This window comes from Nyctereutes procyonoides, unplaced genomic scaffold (assembly GCF_905146905.1).
Source record: "Nyctereutes procyonoides isolate TBG_1078 unplaced genomic scaffold, NYPRO_anot_genome, whole genome shotgun sequence".
NCBI classification, from domain to species: Eukaryota; Metazoa; Chordata; class Mammalia; order Carnivora; family Canidae; genus Nyctereutes; species Nyctereutes procyonoides.
The window spans coordinates 18,592,711-18,607,264 of NW_026575030.1; the positions used below are offsets into that span (position 1 = coordinate 18,592,711).

General features: G+C 59.1%; 1 protein-coding gene across 1 annotated transcript; it reads left to right on the plus strand.

Moving 5' to 3' along the window:
- Positions 1-11,997: 11,997 nt before the first annotated feature.
- Positions 11,998-14,554, plus strand: FAM43A (family with sequence similarity 43 member A). The gene has a single exon (XM_055316188.1). It carries the CDS (start codon positions 12,081-12,083, stop codon positions 13,476-13,478), a length of 1,398 nt encoding a protein of 465 aa, XP_055172163.1. The 5' UTR covers positions 11,998-12,080; the 3' UTR covers positions 13,479-14,554.

A 14,554-nucleotide genomic window follows, 5' to 3' on the forward strand; every position in this document is an offset into this window, starting at 1 on the left:
CCCGGGAGGGGCGTGGTCAGGGCGGGGGCAAGGGCGGTGGCCCGGGCGTGACTGGGGGCGGGGCCCCGGGAGGGGCGTTGTCGGGGCGTGGCCAAGGCCGGTGGGCCGGGCGTGGGCGGGCCCCGGCGGGGGGGGCGGGGCCAGGGCGGGATTCCGGGGGGGCGGGAAGAATGGGGGTGGTTGGTGCTCGTCTCAGGGATCAGCGCTGGGGATGCCCGGGGGGCTCCGCGGCGGAGCCTTTGCCTCCCGCCCAGGGCGTGGCCCCGGGGGCGGGGCATGACCCCGGGGTCCAGCATCGGGCCCCGCCTCTCCATCCCCCCCGGGGAGCCGGCTTCTCCCTCCCTGTGTCTCTGCCTCGGTGCGTCTCATAAATGAATGGATGAAATCTTAACAAAAAGAAAACAAACCCCAGCGCTTGTGAACTTAATCAGGCCTGTGACTCTGCGGGAATCGCGTTAAACGTGCAGATTCTGAAGAAGGTCTGGGACGGCCCCAGTGACGCTGATGCAAATGCTGTCGGCAAGAGGGTCAGTAGGAGGCACAGCAGGGGGCGAGCCGAGCTGGGGCCCGCCCGCCCATCTCCGGATCCCCTGTGCCCCCCGGTGCTCCCCTCACTGCTGACCTACTGAATTGGGGTGGCCTTTGGGAAACCACCAAGGGATTGCTGCAAGGCCGTGTGTAGCCGCGGCCTGGCTTCGGGAGTCCGCGTCCGCAGCTCGGTGAAGGGGTGAATCAGAATGTGGTTTCTCCCATTTCCCAACGTGGAAACGGTGTGTCTTGTAAAAACTTGAACACAGGGCAGCCCGGTGGCTCAGCGGTGTCAGCGCCGCCTGCAGCCCAGGGCCTGATCCTGGAGGCCCAGATCTAGTCCCACGTCGGGCTCCCTGCATGGAGCCTGCTTCTCCTTCTGCCTGGATCTCTGCCTCTCTCTCTCTCTGTCTCTATGAATAAATAAAGTCTTAAAAAAAAAGTAAATAGAAAAATAAAAACTTGAACATAAGATACAGGAAAAATCCATGGAAGAGGGTAAGTAGACAGTTCCTGGAATTCTCTTTACGCTGAGGGTTAAAAATAAAATTAACTCATGAAGTCAGATTACATTGCTTTTACATTCTTTTATTTTATTTATTGATTCACAAGAGACACACAGAGACCCAGGCAGAGGGACAAGCAGGCTCTCTGCAGGGAGCCCAACGTGGGACTTGATACCACGTCTCCAGAAACATGCCCTGAGCCAAAGGCAGATACTGATCCACCGAGCCACCCAGGTGTTCCCACACTTTGAGTTTCTATCATCATTCTTCTCACGGGCTCCAAAAAATCTTGACAAACTAAAGTGATAATCGAGACCAGTAGAGAGTCAGACTCTGACAATGTAAGACCACCATAGCAGCAACTATTCTTAGCTGATGAGTAAGGAAGGCGTGAATAATTCTAGTGTTTCCCTCAGGACATTTCTCCAGTCTATCGCTGAGGAAGAACTGTCTGCACCTCAGTTTTCTTATCTGTTTAATGGGATAATAATCCCTGTCCTGCAGAGAGATCGTTGCCTGGCAGTTCATGGGGTAGCAGTTTTCACAGATGCGTAGTTTCCCCAATAACTGGATGCTGTAGGCTGAAACCCACATGCATCGTCGCCCTGTGCTGTGGGGTCCTGGGACTCGCTTATTGAGGAGGAAAAGCGACTGAGGGTGCTGATGGCCTAAGATTATGGGATCCAGACTGAGTGGAACCCCATGGAGTGGGGAGGGTGCCCTGGCGCTGGCTGCCACGGCTCCTGCCATGCGACGGGGGAAGCCAATCCACCCGCACCGTCTGGGGACCCACAGGCCCGGCCAAACCCCTCTGGTTGGTCGAAGTGTACGCCCCTCGCTGGGATCCCCTAACTGCCCCCCTGGGCACTTCTCTGGAAGCCAGGCCTCCCTCAGCGCCCACCTCGAGGCTGCTCCCAGGGCTCGCGCGCAGGTGGATGGAGAGCCATCCCCGTGGAGGGTGGCGGGCCCTGCCCCGGCTCCACTTCTGCCTGGGAGCCAAGGACGCTGGTTGGGTCTCTGGATTTTCCTTTCACGCCTTGGCCAGAACGCACATCGGTGGCAGAAACTGTGTCCCAAGCCGAGCTTGCAGCCCCACCCCTGCCTCCCCATCCCCGAGGCACCTTGTTCTGGATGGAGGGGAAGGCAGCTGGCCGGAGGCTCTGGCCCGGCAGCCTCCACGCTCCTCCCACCGTGAGCAGGCCGGCCCTCCAGGCCGCCCTCCGGGGGTCCCTGTTGCAAAGGGGTCACTTCTCACAAGCCATACTTTAGCGGCCCTTTGTGGCTTTGATCACTCAAGTACTGATTGCCTGCCTGTGCGAGTCACTCTGTGCAGTGGGAAGCGTAAAAGACCTTTTGTTTTGGTGATAAAGGCGGCAAGACACAGGCAGAGGGAGAAGCAGGCTCCATGCAGTGAGCCCGATCCCGGAACCCTGGGGTCATGCCCTGAGCCCAAGGCAGATGCTCAACCGCTGAGCCATCCCAGTGCCCCACAGGTTTTTTTTTTTTTTTTTTTAATTAAAGTTTGAGGGCACAGAGACGGGAAGGAGGAGAGGGAGATGGACAAGCCGACTCTGCTAAGGGTGGAGCTCAACCTGGGGCTCAATGCAGGACCCTGAGATCATGACCTGAGCCAAAATCAAGGACCTAACAGTTGGCCGACGGAGCCACCCACGTGCCCGTTTTTCTGAACTTCCAGTTGTAGAAATTGATGCCTAATAAAGTGAAGCAAAGTAGAGCAGCATGGAAATAGAATTGATAATGACCAAGTCTGGAATCTGCAGGTAGGGAGTGCCAGGTTGTCCCATTCATACATTCATTCATTCACTCATCATCGCTTGGATCCAGGGGTTCGGCGTTGGACAAACCCCCTGCCTCCATGAGTTTACATTTCAGTGGTTGTCGGCCTGCAGAGGGACTCAGCCAAGGTGAAATAGCTCAGGTCAAGTGGTGGAGCCGTGAACCACGCCCCCAGTTAGACCCCACTCTGCCGGGATGGCCTTCTGACCACTTCCCTTAAATCACTTCAGTAAATACACTAAACAAGTGTCAGCACGTCCACCTGGGTGGTGAGGGAACGAGAAAAAGGTGAAGGAAGGATGACTAGCTTCAGCGGAGGGGATTCCAACGGTCCGTGGGGGCCGTTTCTATTCACGCGAAGGACTGTTCCAGGGAAGGGAGAGAAGATGGCTCCAAACACACACAGGCAAGCGGAACGAGAGCTTGGTAGAAACCACAGAGTTGCAATTTTGGTTTCAGTTTGTTTGAGCCTCCTTACAATGAGAGCGGTTCAAAGGCAGAGGGGACAGCTTTTTAAGGTAGTGAGCTCCCCGCCACCAGGGGGCATTCAAGCAAAGGCTACACAACCAAGTGTCAGGACGTCCTAAGGCAGGTTCATGCCCCAGCGCGAGGGCTGGGGTGGATGACCACTAAGGGGCTTAACAGTCGGCTTACCCCGAGAGGCTCCCTCCTCTTCACCCTGCTCTGTGTCGTCCCCGTGTTTGAATGAACAGGGCAACAGCAATGGCAGCAGAAAGGGTGCCCAGGCTGGCGGCAGCAGGGCAGTGGCTTCATCACACAGCCTGGGGAGAAGGCCACGCCCTGCCCTGCAAGTTGTGGGAAGGTTGGGCGCACGGCGGCGACCCACCATCCAGCAAGGTCGGTCGTCGCTAGTTAGGGGTGCTGCGATTGCACGTGGACGTGCCAAGGTGCTCGGCTTTTGTTCTGAAGCCAACTCCGGGGGACCTGGCCAATCTGGTCACCGCCTCTGGTGGCCGGGGGGCAAGCTTCACCTGTAGGGCTCTAGCCCTCGCTTCTTTGGGCTTGTTTCCGTGGCTCTGCCCTTTGGCCTGGATGTCGTCGGGGTGGCAGGCATCGGGGCAAGGGGTCGGTGAAAGGAGTGGCGTCACGGCCAACACGGGCCGCAGGACCTGTTTGTTGTTCCTCCCTCAGTGTTGCAATTTTCTCTCATGGCCTCTCTTCTGACTTGCATGGTGTTTCTCAGGGGGGGGGGGGGAGATCATACTCCTATAACCCCAGATACCTGCGGATGTGGCCTTACTTGGAAGCGGGTTCTTTACAGGTGTCATCAAGTGAAAGTGGGGTCACGCTGAATCAGGGTGGGTCCTGACGCAAGGACACGTGTTTTTTATAAGAAGACACTCGTGTGGACACTCAGAGACCAGCAGTGGGGCGGGGGTGGGGGCGGACACCGCAGGGGGACAGAGGCGGAGAGTGTGACCCAAGGAACGCACAGATTGCTGGCAAGAGCCCGAAGCTAAGAGGCAGGGAGGGCGCTTCTAGCCTGCGGCCTCCAGAATCCTGAGAGAAGACGTTTTGGGCCGCCGGTTTCCATGGCCCCGGAGGCCAAGGGGCCCCTGCAGTGTCGCACACGCAGAGGCCAGGCCCCGGTGGGGGCAGTGTGCGGGGGGGGGGGCTCCCCCAGTGGGGGCGTCCGAGCCCAGCGCCCCAGCACCGCTTGGGAGGCCCCTCCCGCTGCTGTGTTCGGGGCCCTCTGGGTCAGGCCCGACCTGACGGCACGGAGGGCGCAGGCTCAGGTGACCCCAGGCAGCTTCATGGCTCCGCAGAGCCTCAGGCCTTTCCCCTGCAAATGAGGGGAACGTCGCGGACCTCGGCACACTCACGGGGAGGAAGCTTCTGGAGGGACCCAAGGCCCGGGACACCGTGTTGGAGAGCGAATGGCTCCTGGGCTGGCGTGCCCCGGCCTGACCAGGTCGCTGACCGGACGTTACTCTTCCCCCTGAGACGCCCGGGCTTCGTGTCCAGCTCGGCGGTCGTTAGCTCGGGCCACGCTTCCTTGCACCGCTGCACTCGCCTGCAGCACGCCGGGGGCACCTCCCCAGGTTCCGTGTGACCACTGGGCGCTGGCTCACAACTCCGTAAGGGCAAGACCGTGTGCATCTCCCCAGCGCCCCGATGCCGTGCTGCACAGCTGCCGCTTTGCCCGCGGACCCGCATGGGCTCGCCGAGGATGGGCCAGGCCCACATGCCCACAGAAAAGTTTCAAAACGAGAGACAAATGAAAACGCAGGTTGCATAACATCCTTCCTCGATGGGAAAAGCTCCAAGCCTTTACCATATGCATTTAATTTCATTGATTCTTCTTTATGCTAATTTTTCTTTTTTTTTCTCTTTATGCTGTTTTCTATAAAACATGAACTGCTCCAACTCTCATTGCTCTTGAAGCGAAAACCCGGGGGGAGCAAGGGGGACCCGGCAGAGCAGAGGAGCCCAGCGGGCCACCAGACTCCCAGGCCTGGATGTGACCTTGACCGCTGGAGACACCACAGTCTCACTGTGTAAATCCCCGGACAGTCATGCTTGCCTCTAACTAACCTCTTCGGTGGCAGTGACAGCTGGGACCAGGGGGACTTTCCGTTAAGGGTCCCAGGGAGTGGTGGCTTAGTGAGGCCCTGGGGAGAAGTGCTTGGTTGGTGAGGGCTGGGCCCACCCAGTCAAAGCCGTGAGCCCCCAGAACGCAGCCTTTCACACTGGGGGACGGGAGTGGAACACGTGCTCCGCGGTTTTGTGTATTCAAGGTCCCTGGCTTTATGTTTAGCTGACGAAAGAGCCCCAAACTGAGATTCAGGCCACGTGGGTCCCAATCTCAGCTTGACCGCTAAATAGCTATATAGCCATGTATGTGACTCTCGGGGCCTCAGTCTCCTCATCTGTAAGCCAGGAGAGGAGGGTGACCAGATTGCCCTGGAAGGGGGCGCCTGGGTGGCTCAGGCAGTCAAGTGTCTGACCCTTGATTTCGGCTCAGGTCCTCATCTCAGGGTCGGGGGATCGAGCCTGACGTCAGGCTCCACTCTCGGTGCGGAGTCTGCTTGTCCCTCGCCCTCCCCTTCTCTCTCTATCTCAAATAAACAGATAAATAAAATCTGAATAAATAAATAAATAAATAAATAAATAATAAATAAATAATCATCCTGCAGGGCCCTTCTAGTTCTGACAGCCTGTGCTTATGATGGTCCAGTTGCAGTGAAAATAAACACAGGGTGGTGTTTGTCCACGCTTCAGTGTTTATTATGTACTGACCTGATGGCAGGCACCATGCTGGGGGCCGAGGGTACGCGGGGGGTGGGGGGCTTCCAGGAGCTCACAGGCCCCCGAAGGAGGCAGAGTTAAAGACAATGACTTTACAATGAAGCAAGTGCTGAGGAAGAGATGCAAGGAGCATGGAGAGGTCAGGGAGGCCTGGGCCTCTGGGTGACGTGGTCCTGAGCCGGCTTTATAAAGATGAGTGGGGAGGCGCAGGAGGAGGTCATTCCGGTTAGAAGTGTGTGTGTGTGTGTGTGTGTGTGTGTGTGTGTGTGTTGGCTTTGAGAGGGACAGGTTCAAAGGAAGAGAGACTTAAAAAAAGATTTATCTATCATCTATGTACGTATCTATCATCTGTCATCTATCAATCTATCTATCACGTATCTACCTACCTACCTACCTACCACCTACCTGAGAGGGGAGTGAGGATCAGAAGGAGAGAGGGAGGAAGGGGAAAAAATCTTCCACAGACCCAGTGCCGGTCACGGAGCCCTGCACGAGCTCCCGGCTCACAGCCCTGAGATCACAACCCGAGCTGGAACCCAGAGCCGGCTGCTCCACCGGCCGAGCCGCCCAGGCGCCCAGGGTGCCCGGAGGAAAGCGGGGGGGAGAAGGTGTGGACGCGGCTGAGGCAGCGGGGGAGCTGGGGTTGGCACATGTCACCGACCGCCGTGGTTTTCTCGAAGGGGCACTAGGCCCTGCACCTGGCTCTGCGGGGGAGCGGCCGGTCTGGAGCTGGAGCCAGGCGGGAGGAGAGTGGCGGCTGGGAGGCCTAGCGCTGCTGCGCCAACCACCATCGACGCCACATAAGTCAACGGGAGCTTAGGATTCCGCGGGCTCCACGTCCTCCTAGGACTCTCCGGGCTGGAATCGACGCACCCCAGGGTCTCCTTTGGGGAACCTCGGGGGACAATTTGTCCTTCTGCAGGTTCCAGAGGCTGCCTGCTTTCTTTGGCTTCTGGCCCCTCCTTCCATCGTCGAAGTAGGCAAGGGGGGGTTGGGTCCTTCTCGGCACCACATTACTCTGACCCTCTCTGTCGCCTTCTTCCACTTTTCAAACAAAAGTCAAGGTGGGATGCATAGACCTCACAAACGACCATGTGAAGGTCAACAACTAAGGGATCCAGAATGTCGTGCCACCAGCACCTCTCTGGAGCTCCAGAACGTTTGCATCACTCCCGAAGGAAGCCCGTCTACTACGCGGCGGCTCCCCAGTCCTTCCATCTCCAGCCCCTGGCGACTGCCGGTCTGCGCCGTCATTGTGGATTCACCGATTCCCTGCAGTTCATATAAAGGGACTCCTACGCTGTGTGACCTTCTACATCTGGCTTCTTCCACTTTAGCATCGTGTTTCTGAGGTCCCTACTTCCACTTTGAAGGAGCCTTGGAAGAGGGAGCGCTGGGGGGGGGGGGGATAAGAGGCTAGGAAGGAGCTGAGGGTGGGAGGAATGAAGTGGGGCAGGGCGGGGCTCCCCAGAGTTCCGGATGTGTTCCATTACGGGGTAGTTGAGGCAGAGATTCTGACTTAAGGGACCCAGAAAATGGCCCAGGGGATTCTGGTGCAGCCAGTGTGTGTGTGTGTGTTCCACTCTGAGGAATGCTGGTGTAGATCCTAGAGGTCTTTTTTGTTTGTAAGGATTTTTAACTTTATTCATTTGGGAGAGACAGAGTGATCACACAGCAGGCGGAAGGGCAGAGGCAGAGGGAGAGGTAGCCTCCCGATATCAATTTTTTAACCTACTCAAGACCTCCAGGACCGGGGCACCCGGGTGCCTTGATTGGTTGGGCATCTGCCTTTGCCTCAGGGCATGGAGCCTGCTTCTCCCTCTGCCTGTGTCTCTGCCTCTCTGTGTGTCTCTCATGAATAAATAAATACAATATTTAAAAAAAAGAATTGCTACAATAGGAGTCAGAAATGAGGAGGGCTGAGGAGTCAGAGGCTATAATCACACGGTAGGATTTCTGAAGCTGGAGAGTCTTTGAACCTGCTGAGCTCCCTCATTCCCACCTCCAGACCGGCCCAGCAGCCTCACACCATGCTCTCCAGATATATAGTTGTGAGTGTGCTAGTACCCACATTAAAGAGGTAAAAGGAAACAGGTTAAGTTAATTTTAATACTATTTTCTATTTAACTCAACACAGCCAAAATCTTATCATTCATTCACTATATAATTATTATGAAACAATTGAGATATTGTCTTTTTTTTTTTTTTAAAGATTTTTATTTGTTTACTCATGAGAGACACACAGAGAGAGGCAGAGACCCAGGCAGAGGGAGAAGCAGGCTCCATGCAGGGAGCCCGCCACGGGACTCGGTCCCAGGACTCTGGGATCACGCTCTGGGCCCAAGGCAGGTGCTCAACCGCTGAGCCACCTGGGTGTCCCCATCCTTTTTTTTCTAAGCCTTCAGAATCCAGTATGTATTTCACAGCTGCATCACATCTCGGTTTGGACCAACCACATTCCGAGCGCTCAGTAGCCACATGTGGCTTGTGACCTCCTTGCTGGTCAGCACAGGCTAGAATGCTCCTGCGCGACCAGCTCCGTGTCATTGAGGTCTCTGCCCAGAGATACCTTCCCCAGCCATGCAGTCGGTCTAAAGCAACCACCTTCTGCTCTTGGCACTGCTTTTTTTTTTTTTTTGCATGTGTTGAGACATCAGTATTTGATATTTTATTATTTGTTTGCTTTATTATCTGCGTCCCTGTAGGACATAAGTCCCGTGAGGGCAAAGACCTGTCTGCCTAGCAACTGCATCGCATCCACCTAGACTCTCAACAAATGTTTATTGAATGACTTTGAGGATCCCAGATTAGTCATTTGTTGTCTCTAAGGCCCAGGGCATTCGGCAGGGTGACAGGGAGGCGGCGAGAGGGAGGATCATTATGCAAGAAATGGGGTGGGAGGGAGCCAGCCTGAAAGCTCAGAGACGGATTCTCAGATGTCAAGTCAGAGGCCAGGTTTCTTGCCAGCCGCGACCGGACTGTGTGTGACTCAAGCAGCCGGTTCTGGGTGAGTCGGGCCGCCCGCTGGCATTTCTGCTGGGCACCGGTAGATGGGGCCGCGCCACACGGAAAGAGCTCTGCGGCCACCCGACGCCTGCCGGCCCCGGCCCCACGTCGCTCTATTCTGTTCTGGACCCACCGCGTGTCAGGTCCGTGGTGCGGGCTCAGAAATGGTGCGGCCAGCCTCCACCGTGTGACAAGGTGGGGCGGTCCCAGGGCCGGCCCAGGTACTCCCGGTGTGGGAGAGCCCAGGCTGCGGGAGCAGCTCCGCGGGCCTCTGGGTCCAGAGCCCCTGGCCCGCGGGGGCCTCCTCCTTGCTGCCAGGTGCTGCCGAGGGCGCCCTGGTGTCCAGCACCCGCCTCCTTGTCTTCCCCACACTCTTCTGACCCTGGGACCCTGGGAGCTCCATGTAGGGAATGGTGACCTGCTCGAGTGTGATATCCACTATCGTAGAGGCGAGACTTTGCGATTATGGACCCGCTAAGGTTAATTTGGTTTTTACCAGACTTTTCTATTTGGAGCACATACAGTCTACCTGATTGCTGCTGCAAGATGTTCCAGAAATGGGAGCAGAAGAGGAACTAACCTTGGCTTAAACGGCTTATTATAGTCCTAGCTGGCTCATTGCGGCGCCAGACCCGAGATCCCTGGTCTCCCCTCATTAGCCTTGGAGTCCCTCCATTAGCCCATTTGTGCAGCTGGGGAGAAAGGCATCGTAGCTCTGGTCTAATGACACCCTGAGGCGAGAGTCAGCATGAAAAGGCCGTTCCTTCTCTCGGAGACTAGAAGGGCCTGAAAAGCACCGTCGGGAAACTTTGCACTTTTATCATTATAATCCATAAACTCCGTCCTAATCTGCACACATGCATGTTTCCATTCTATAATTTTGCTGTCCTCTGTATCCAGAAAGCCCTTTGGTTCTTCCCCGCTTGGAGAAATCCTGCTCATTTTCTTTAAACATCACCTTGTGTGGAGCCTTTTCTGGTTTTCCTACTCACAAGCAACCTTCCCTTCTTCCAGCTTTTCATAGTTCTTGGGGTCTTTCTCCAGGCACATAGCCTGCTCTGTCTTCTCATTCACACGCGTGTCCCAGTCATTAGTTCAACAATCAAGTGGTGCCTGTTTGTGGCAGGCACCGGAGGATACAGGGCTCCTCAGAGTTTCAGTGCAAGGCCAGAGCTGGGAGCAGTTTACACCCTTCATTGGACTGAGAGCCCCTTGGAGATAGGAACTGGGTCTGCTCCTCGCTCAGGGCCTGGCACTGAAAAGCATTCAGAAAAGTCACATTGAAACTCAGCACCACTGGGAAAATTGCGTTAGGATTTAAAGAAAGGTTAACAGTCAGCAGAGGTGGGGCTTCAGAGACTTTCCAGGAGGGGCTACAGCGGTTGTGAAATCAGTGGTTTGAGCATGGAAGCCAGAGATATCCAAGATCCCCAGTGGATTGGGCCCGTGGGATCGGGGGCTCCACAGATGTAGGATCATCTGGACATTTATCACACATCCCAGCTTGAAGTTTTTGTTTTTTGTTTTGTTTTGTTTTGTTTTGCTTTGAGCAGAGCATGGAGGCAAGCAGGTTGCTTTGGGGGCCCAGACGTGAGTTACCACCAGCCAAGGGTCAAGCTGGTCAGAGGGTTAAAGCTGTGCTGCTCAGTCAGCCCAGGAGAAAAGTATAATGGTGCGATTGTCATTCATAGTGGAGGGTGGCTGAGCACGGAATGAGACACCGAAATAAAAAGTCATTTGGATTTTTTTTAAAGATTTGTATATATATATATTTTAGACACAGAGAGAGAGGCAGAAACACAGGAGGAAGGAGAAGCAGGCTCCATGCCAGGAGCCCGACGCGGGACTTGATCCTGGGACTCCAGATCACACCCTGAGCCAAAGGTAGGTGCCAAACCACTGAGCCACCCAGGGATCCCCTGGATTTTTTTTTTTTTTAAGATTTTATTTATTTACACATGAGAGACACAGAGACCCAGGCAGAGGGAGAAGCAGGCTCCATGCAGGGAGCCCGATGTGGGATTCCATCCCAGGACTCCAGGATCATGCCCTGGGCCAAAGGCAGGTGCCAAACCACTGAGCCACCCAGGGATCCCCTGGATTTTTTTTTTAAGATTTTATTTATTTATTCACGAGACAGAGAGAGAGAGAGAGAGAAGCAGGCTCCCTGCAGGCATCCCGCGACCGGGGGTCACACCCTGGGCTGCAGGCAGGTGCTCCACGGACAGGTGCTCCACCGCTGCGCCCCCGGTCGTCCCTCATCTGGGCTTTTTCCGAGGCATCTCAGCCCAAGCCATGTCCGCGATGTCATGACGGTGAGTGTCCGGTAACCGCAGCGGGGATGGCTCGTAGCCGCTGGTCCTGGGCCGGGGGCCCGGGGTGCTCGGGGTGCGGCCGGGCACCTGCTGCTGGGCGGGGCGCGGGCGCCGCGCAGTCCCCCCGCCCCCGTCCCGTCCGGGGGTCCCCTCGGGGGATGGCGTGGGGGCGCCGGGTCAGCCCCTCCGCGACCTTGCGCGCCCCCCGCCCCCGCCGCGCTGTGGGCGCAGACAGGCCCCGGGGCGAGCGGCCGCCGGCCGGGGCGCAGCGCGGGGGCGGCGGGGCGGGTGCGCGGGCCCTTTAAGGGAGCGGGGCCCGCGCCCGGGCGCCCCCCCCGCGGCCCGCGGCGAATGGTTCGCGCCGGGCCTATAAGTAGGGAGCCCGGGCGCGGGCGGCGGCGAGGCTGCGGCGCCGCGGGGACCCGGAGCGAGCCCGGCATGCGCCCCCCGCGCCCCCCGCGGCCCGCGTCTGAGCCCCGGGAGCCGCTCGGGCCGCGCGCGTGGCCGCCGAGGCGCGGGGTGTCCGGCGGGGCGGGGGCGGGGGCGCGGGCGCGGGCGGGGGTGCGGGCGCGGGAGCGGGAGCGGGCGCGGGTGCGGGCGCGGGCGCGGGCCCGGGCGGCCTCCCCGCGCTAGCCGGCCCCGCGGCCCTGCCCCGGAGATGCTGCCCTGGAGGAGGCACAAGTTCGAGCTGCTGGCCGAGGCGCCGCGGCAGGCGGCCAAGCCCAAGGGCTACGCGCTGCGCCTGCACTACTCGGCGCTCGGCTCGCTGGCGCGGGCGTGTCCCGAGGGCGCGCTGAGCCGGGTGGGCGGCATGTTCCGCTCCAAGCGCAAGAAGCTGCGCATCACCAGCGAGGACCCCACCTACAGCGTGCTCTACCTGGGCAACGCCACCACCATCCAGGCGCGCGGCGACGGCTGCACCGACCTGGCGGTGGGCAAGATCTGGAGCAAGAGCGAGGCGGGCCGCCAGGGCACCAAGATGAAGCTGACGGTGAGCGCGCAGGGCATCCGCATGGTGCACGCCGAGGAGCGCGCGCCGCGCCGCCCGGGCCACCTGTACCTGCTGCACCGCGTCACCTACTGCGTGGCGGACGCGCGGCTGCCCAAGGTGTTCGCCTGGGTGTACCGGCACGAGCTCAAGCACAAGGCGGTGATGCTGCGCTGCCACGCGGTGCTGGTGTCCAAGCCCGAGAAGGCGCAGGCCATGGCGCTGCTGCTCTACCAGACGTCGGCCAGCGCGCTGGCGGAGTTCAAGCGGCTCAAGCGGCGGGACGACGCGCGGCACCAGCAGCAGGAGCTCGTGGGCGCGCACACGGTGCCGCTCGTGCCGCTGCGCAAGCTGCTGCTGCACGGGCCCTGCTGCTACAAGCCGCCCGCCGAGCGCAGCCGCAGCGCGCCCAAGCTGGGCCCCATCACCGAGGACCCGCTGGGCGAGCAGCAGGAGCAGAGGCTGCAGGAGGAGGAGGAGGGCGAGGAGGGGGAGGGGGAGGACGACGACGACGAGGACGAGGACGAGGACGGGCGGCCCGAGGGCTGCCTGGAGGAGGACGACAGCGAGGACGGCGCGGGGGAGCAGGACGAGGCCGAGGCCGAGGCCCGCCGAGCGCTGGCGGCCGCCTTGCACCTGGGCTGCGGGGACCTGCTGGGCCCGCGGGAGGGCGGCGGGGGCTCGGCGGGGCCTGTGCCGCCGGGCGCCTCCTCCGAGCGGGCCGCGCTGTCCCAGCTCATCCGCGGCCTGGGAGCGCTCAGCTTCGGCAACGACGTGCGCAGCCTGAGGGCCGACCTGCGGGTCACGCGCCTGCTGTCGGGAGACAGCGCGGGCTCCACCGAGGGCTGGACCGAGGGCTGGACCGAGGGCTGCCCCTGCCCCGAGGGCTGCACCTATGGCTCCACCGAGGGCTGCCCCTGCCCCGAGGGCTGCACCTATGGCTCCACCGAGGGCTGCACCTGCCCCGAGGGCTGCACCGACGGCTGCACCGAGAGCTGCACCGAGGGCGGGGACCCGGACGCCCCCCCAGCCCCCGCCGCCAGCCCCGAGGAGCCCCGCTCCGGCTGAGACCTGGCGCCCCGCGGGGACCAGCCCGCCCCGGCCCCCGCCCGCACCCCGCGGCAGGGAGACGGTCGGTCCGAGGGTCGAGGCCCAGAGGCGCTGCCCTCCTGCTCCGCACGGGGTGGGGGGCGCGGGACCGGGGCTCGGGGTGACTCGGAGATGTGCAGGGCCCACCCGCAGGGACGCGGGGAGGCTGGGCTGGGGGATGCCCCAGCCTGCTTGGCGAGCCCCTCCGGCTGCAGGCCCATTAGCTGCAGCCCCCACCGGCTGCAGGCCCATTAGATGCAGCCCCCACCGGCTGCAGGCCCATTAGATGTGGGCCCACTAGTTGTAGCCCCCCACTGGCTGCAGCCCCCCCACCAGTTGCAGGCCTACCAGCTGCAACCCCCCCAACTGCAGACCCCCGTTACCGGGTGCAGCCCCCCCCCACCAGCTGCAGGCCCTCGGGTTTCCTGTTTGCCTGAGCAGGAGGCATTAGTCCCTCCCCTGACCCCACCGACTGACAACAGGGGGGGCGAGGCCTTGTGGGGGGGGGAGGCCTAGCGCTGTCCTTAAAACACATTTTCTTTTTGGCTCTCACGAGGACTTTGAGGCTGCAATGCCACCTCTCTGCCCCCAGTCTTTTCAGTCTCTTCGGCAAGAGCCTGGGTTGTTTACCTTAGACTCAGACCCTTGACGTTCTGCCAAATTCCTCAAATAACTGTTTGGGGGTGGGGGCGGCGGCGGTGGAGAGATGGAAGAAAGTTGCAATTTGTTTACAGCGAAAGACATCTAATATCTAAAAAAAAAAAAGTTTTTCGTTTAAAGACACACTTTTCTCCTGCTCAAAGGACGTCCCTCCATGATCCTGTGTAAAATATTTTGCACTGTTGTGAAGTATTTTTGACTTTTTTTGTACATAACTGTTCTGAGAGCTAAATGTTTATATCTTTTGCTGTGCAAAAGACATGTAAGATGTTGTTCAGTTGTATATACAGAAATGTGTATAAAACATCTCGTTATTTTTTAAGAGTGGCACCGCTCTGGTTCTGTTTGCACAGGGGGCCGTGGGGAGAGAATAAAAAGGACGATGTCACAGCACA

What these genes read in the sequence shown, in the direction of transcription:
- FAM43A (XM_055316188.1), top strand. Translation starts at nt 12,081, where the DNA reads ATGCTGCCCTGGAGGAGGCACAAGTTCGAGCTGCTGGCCGAGGCGCCG.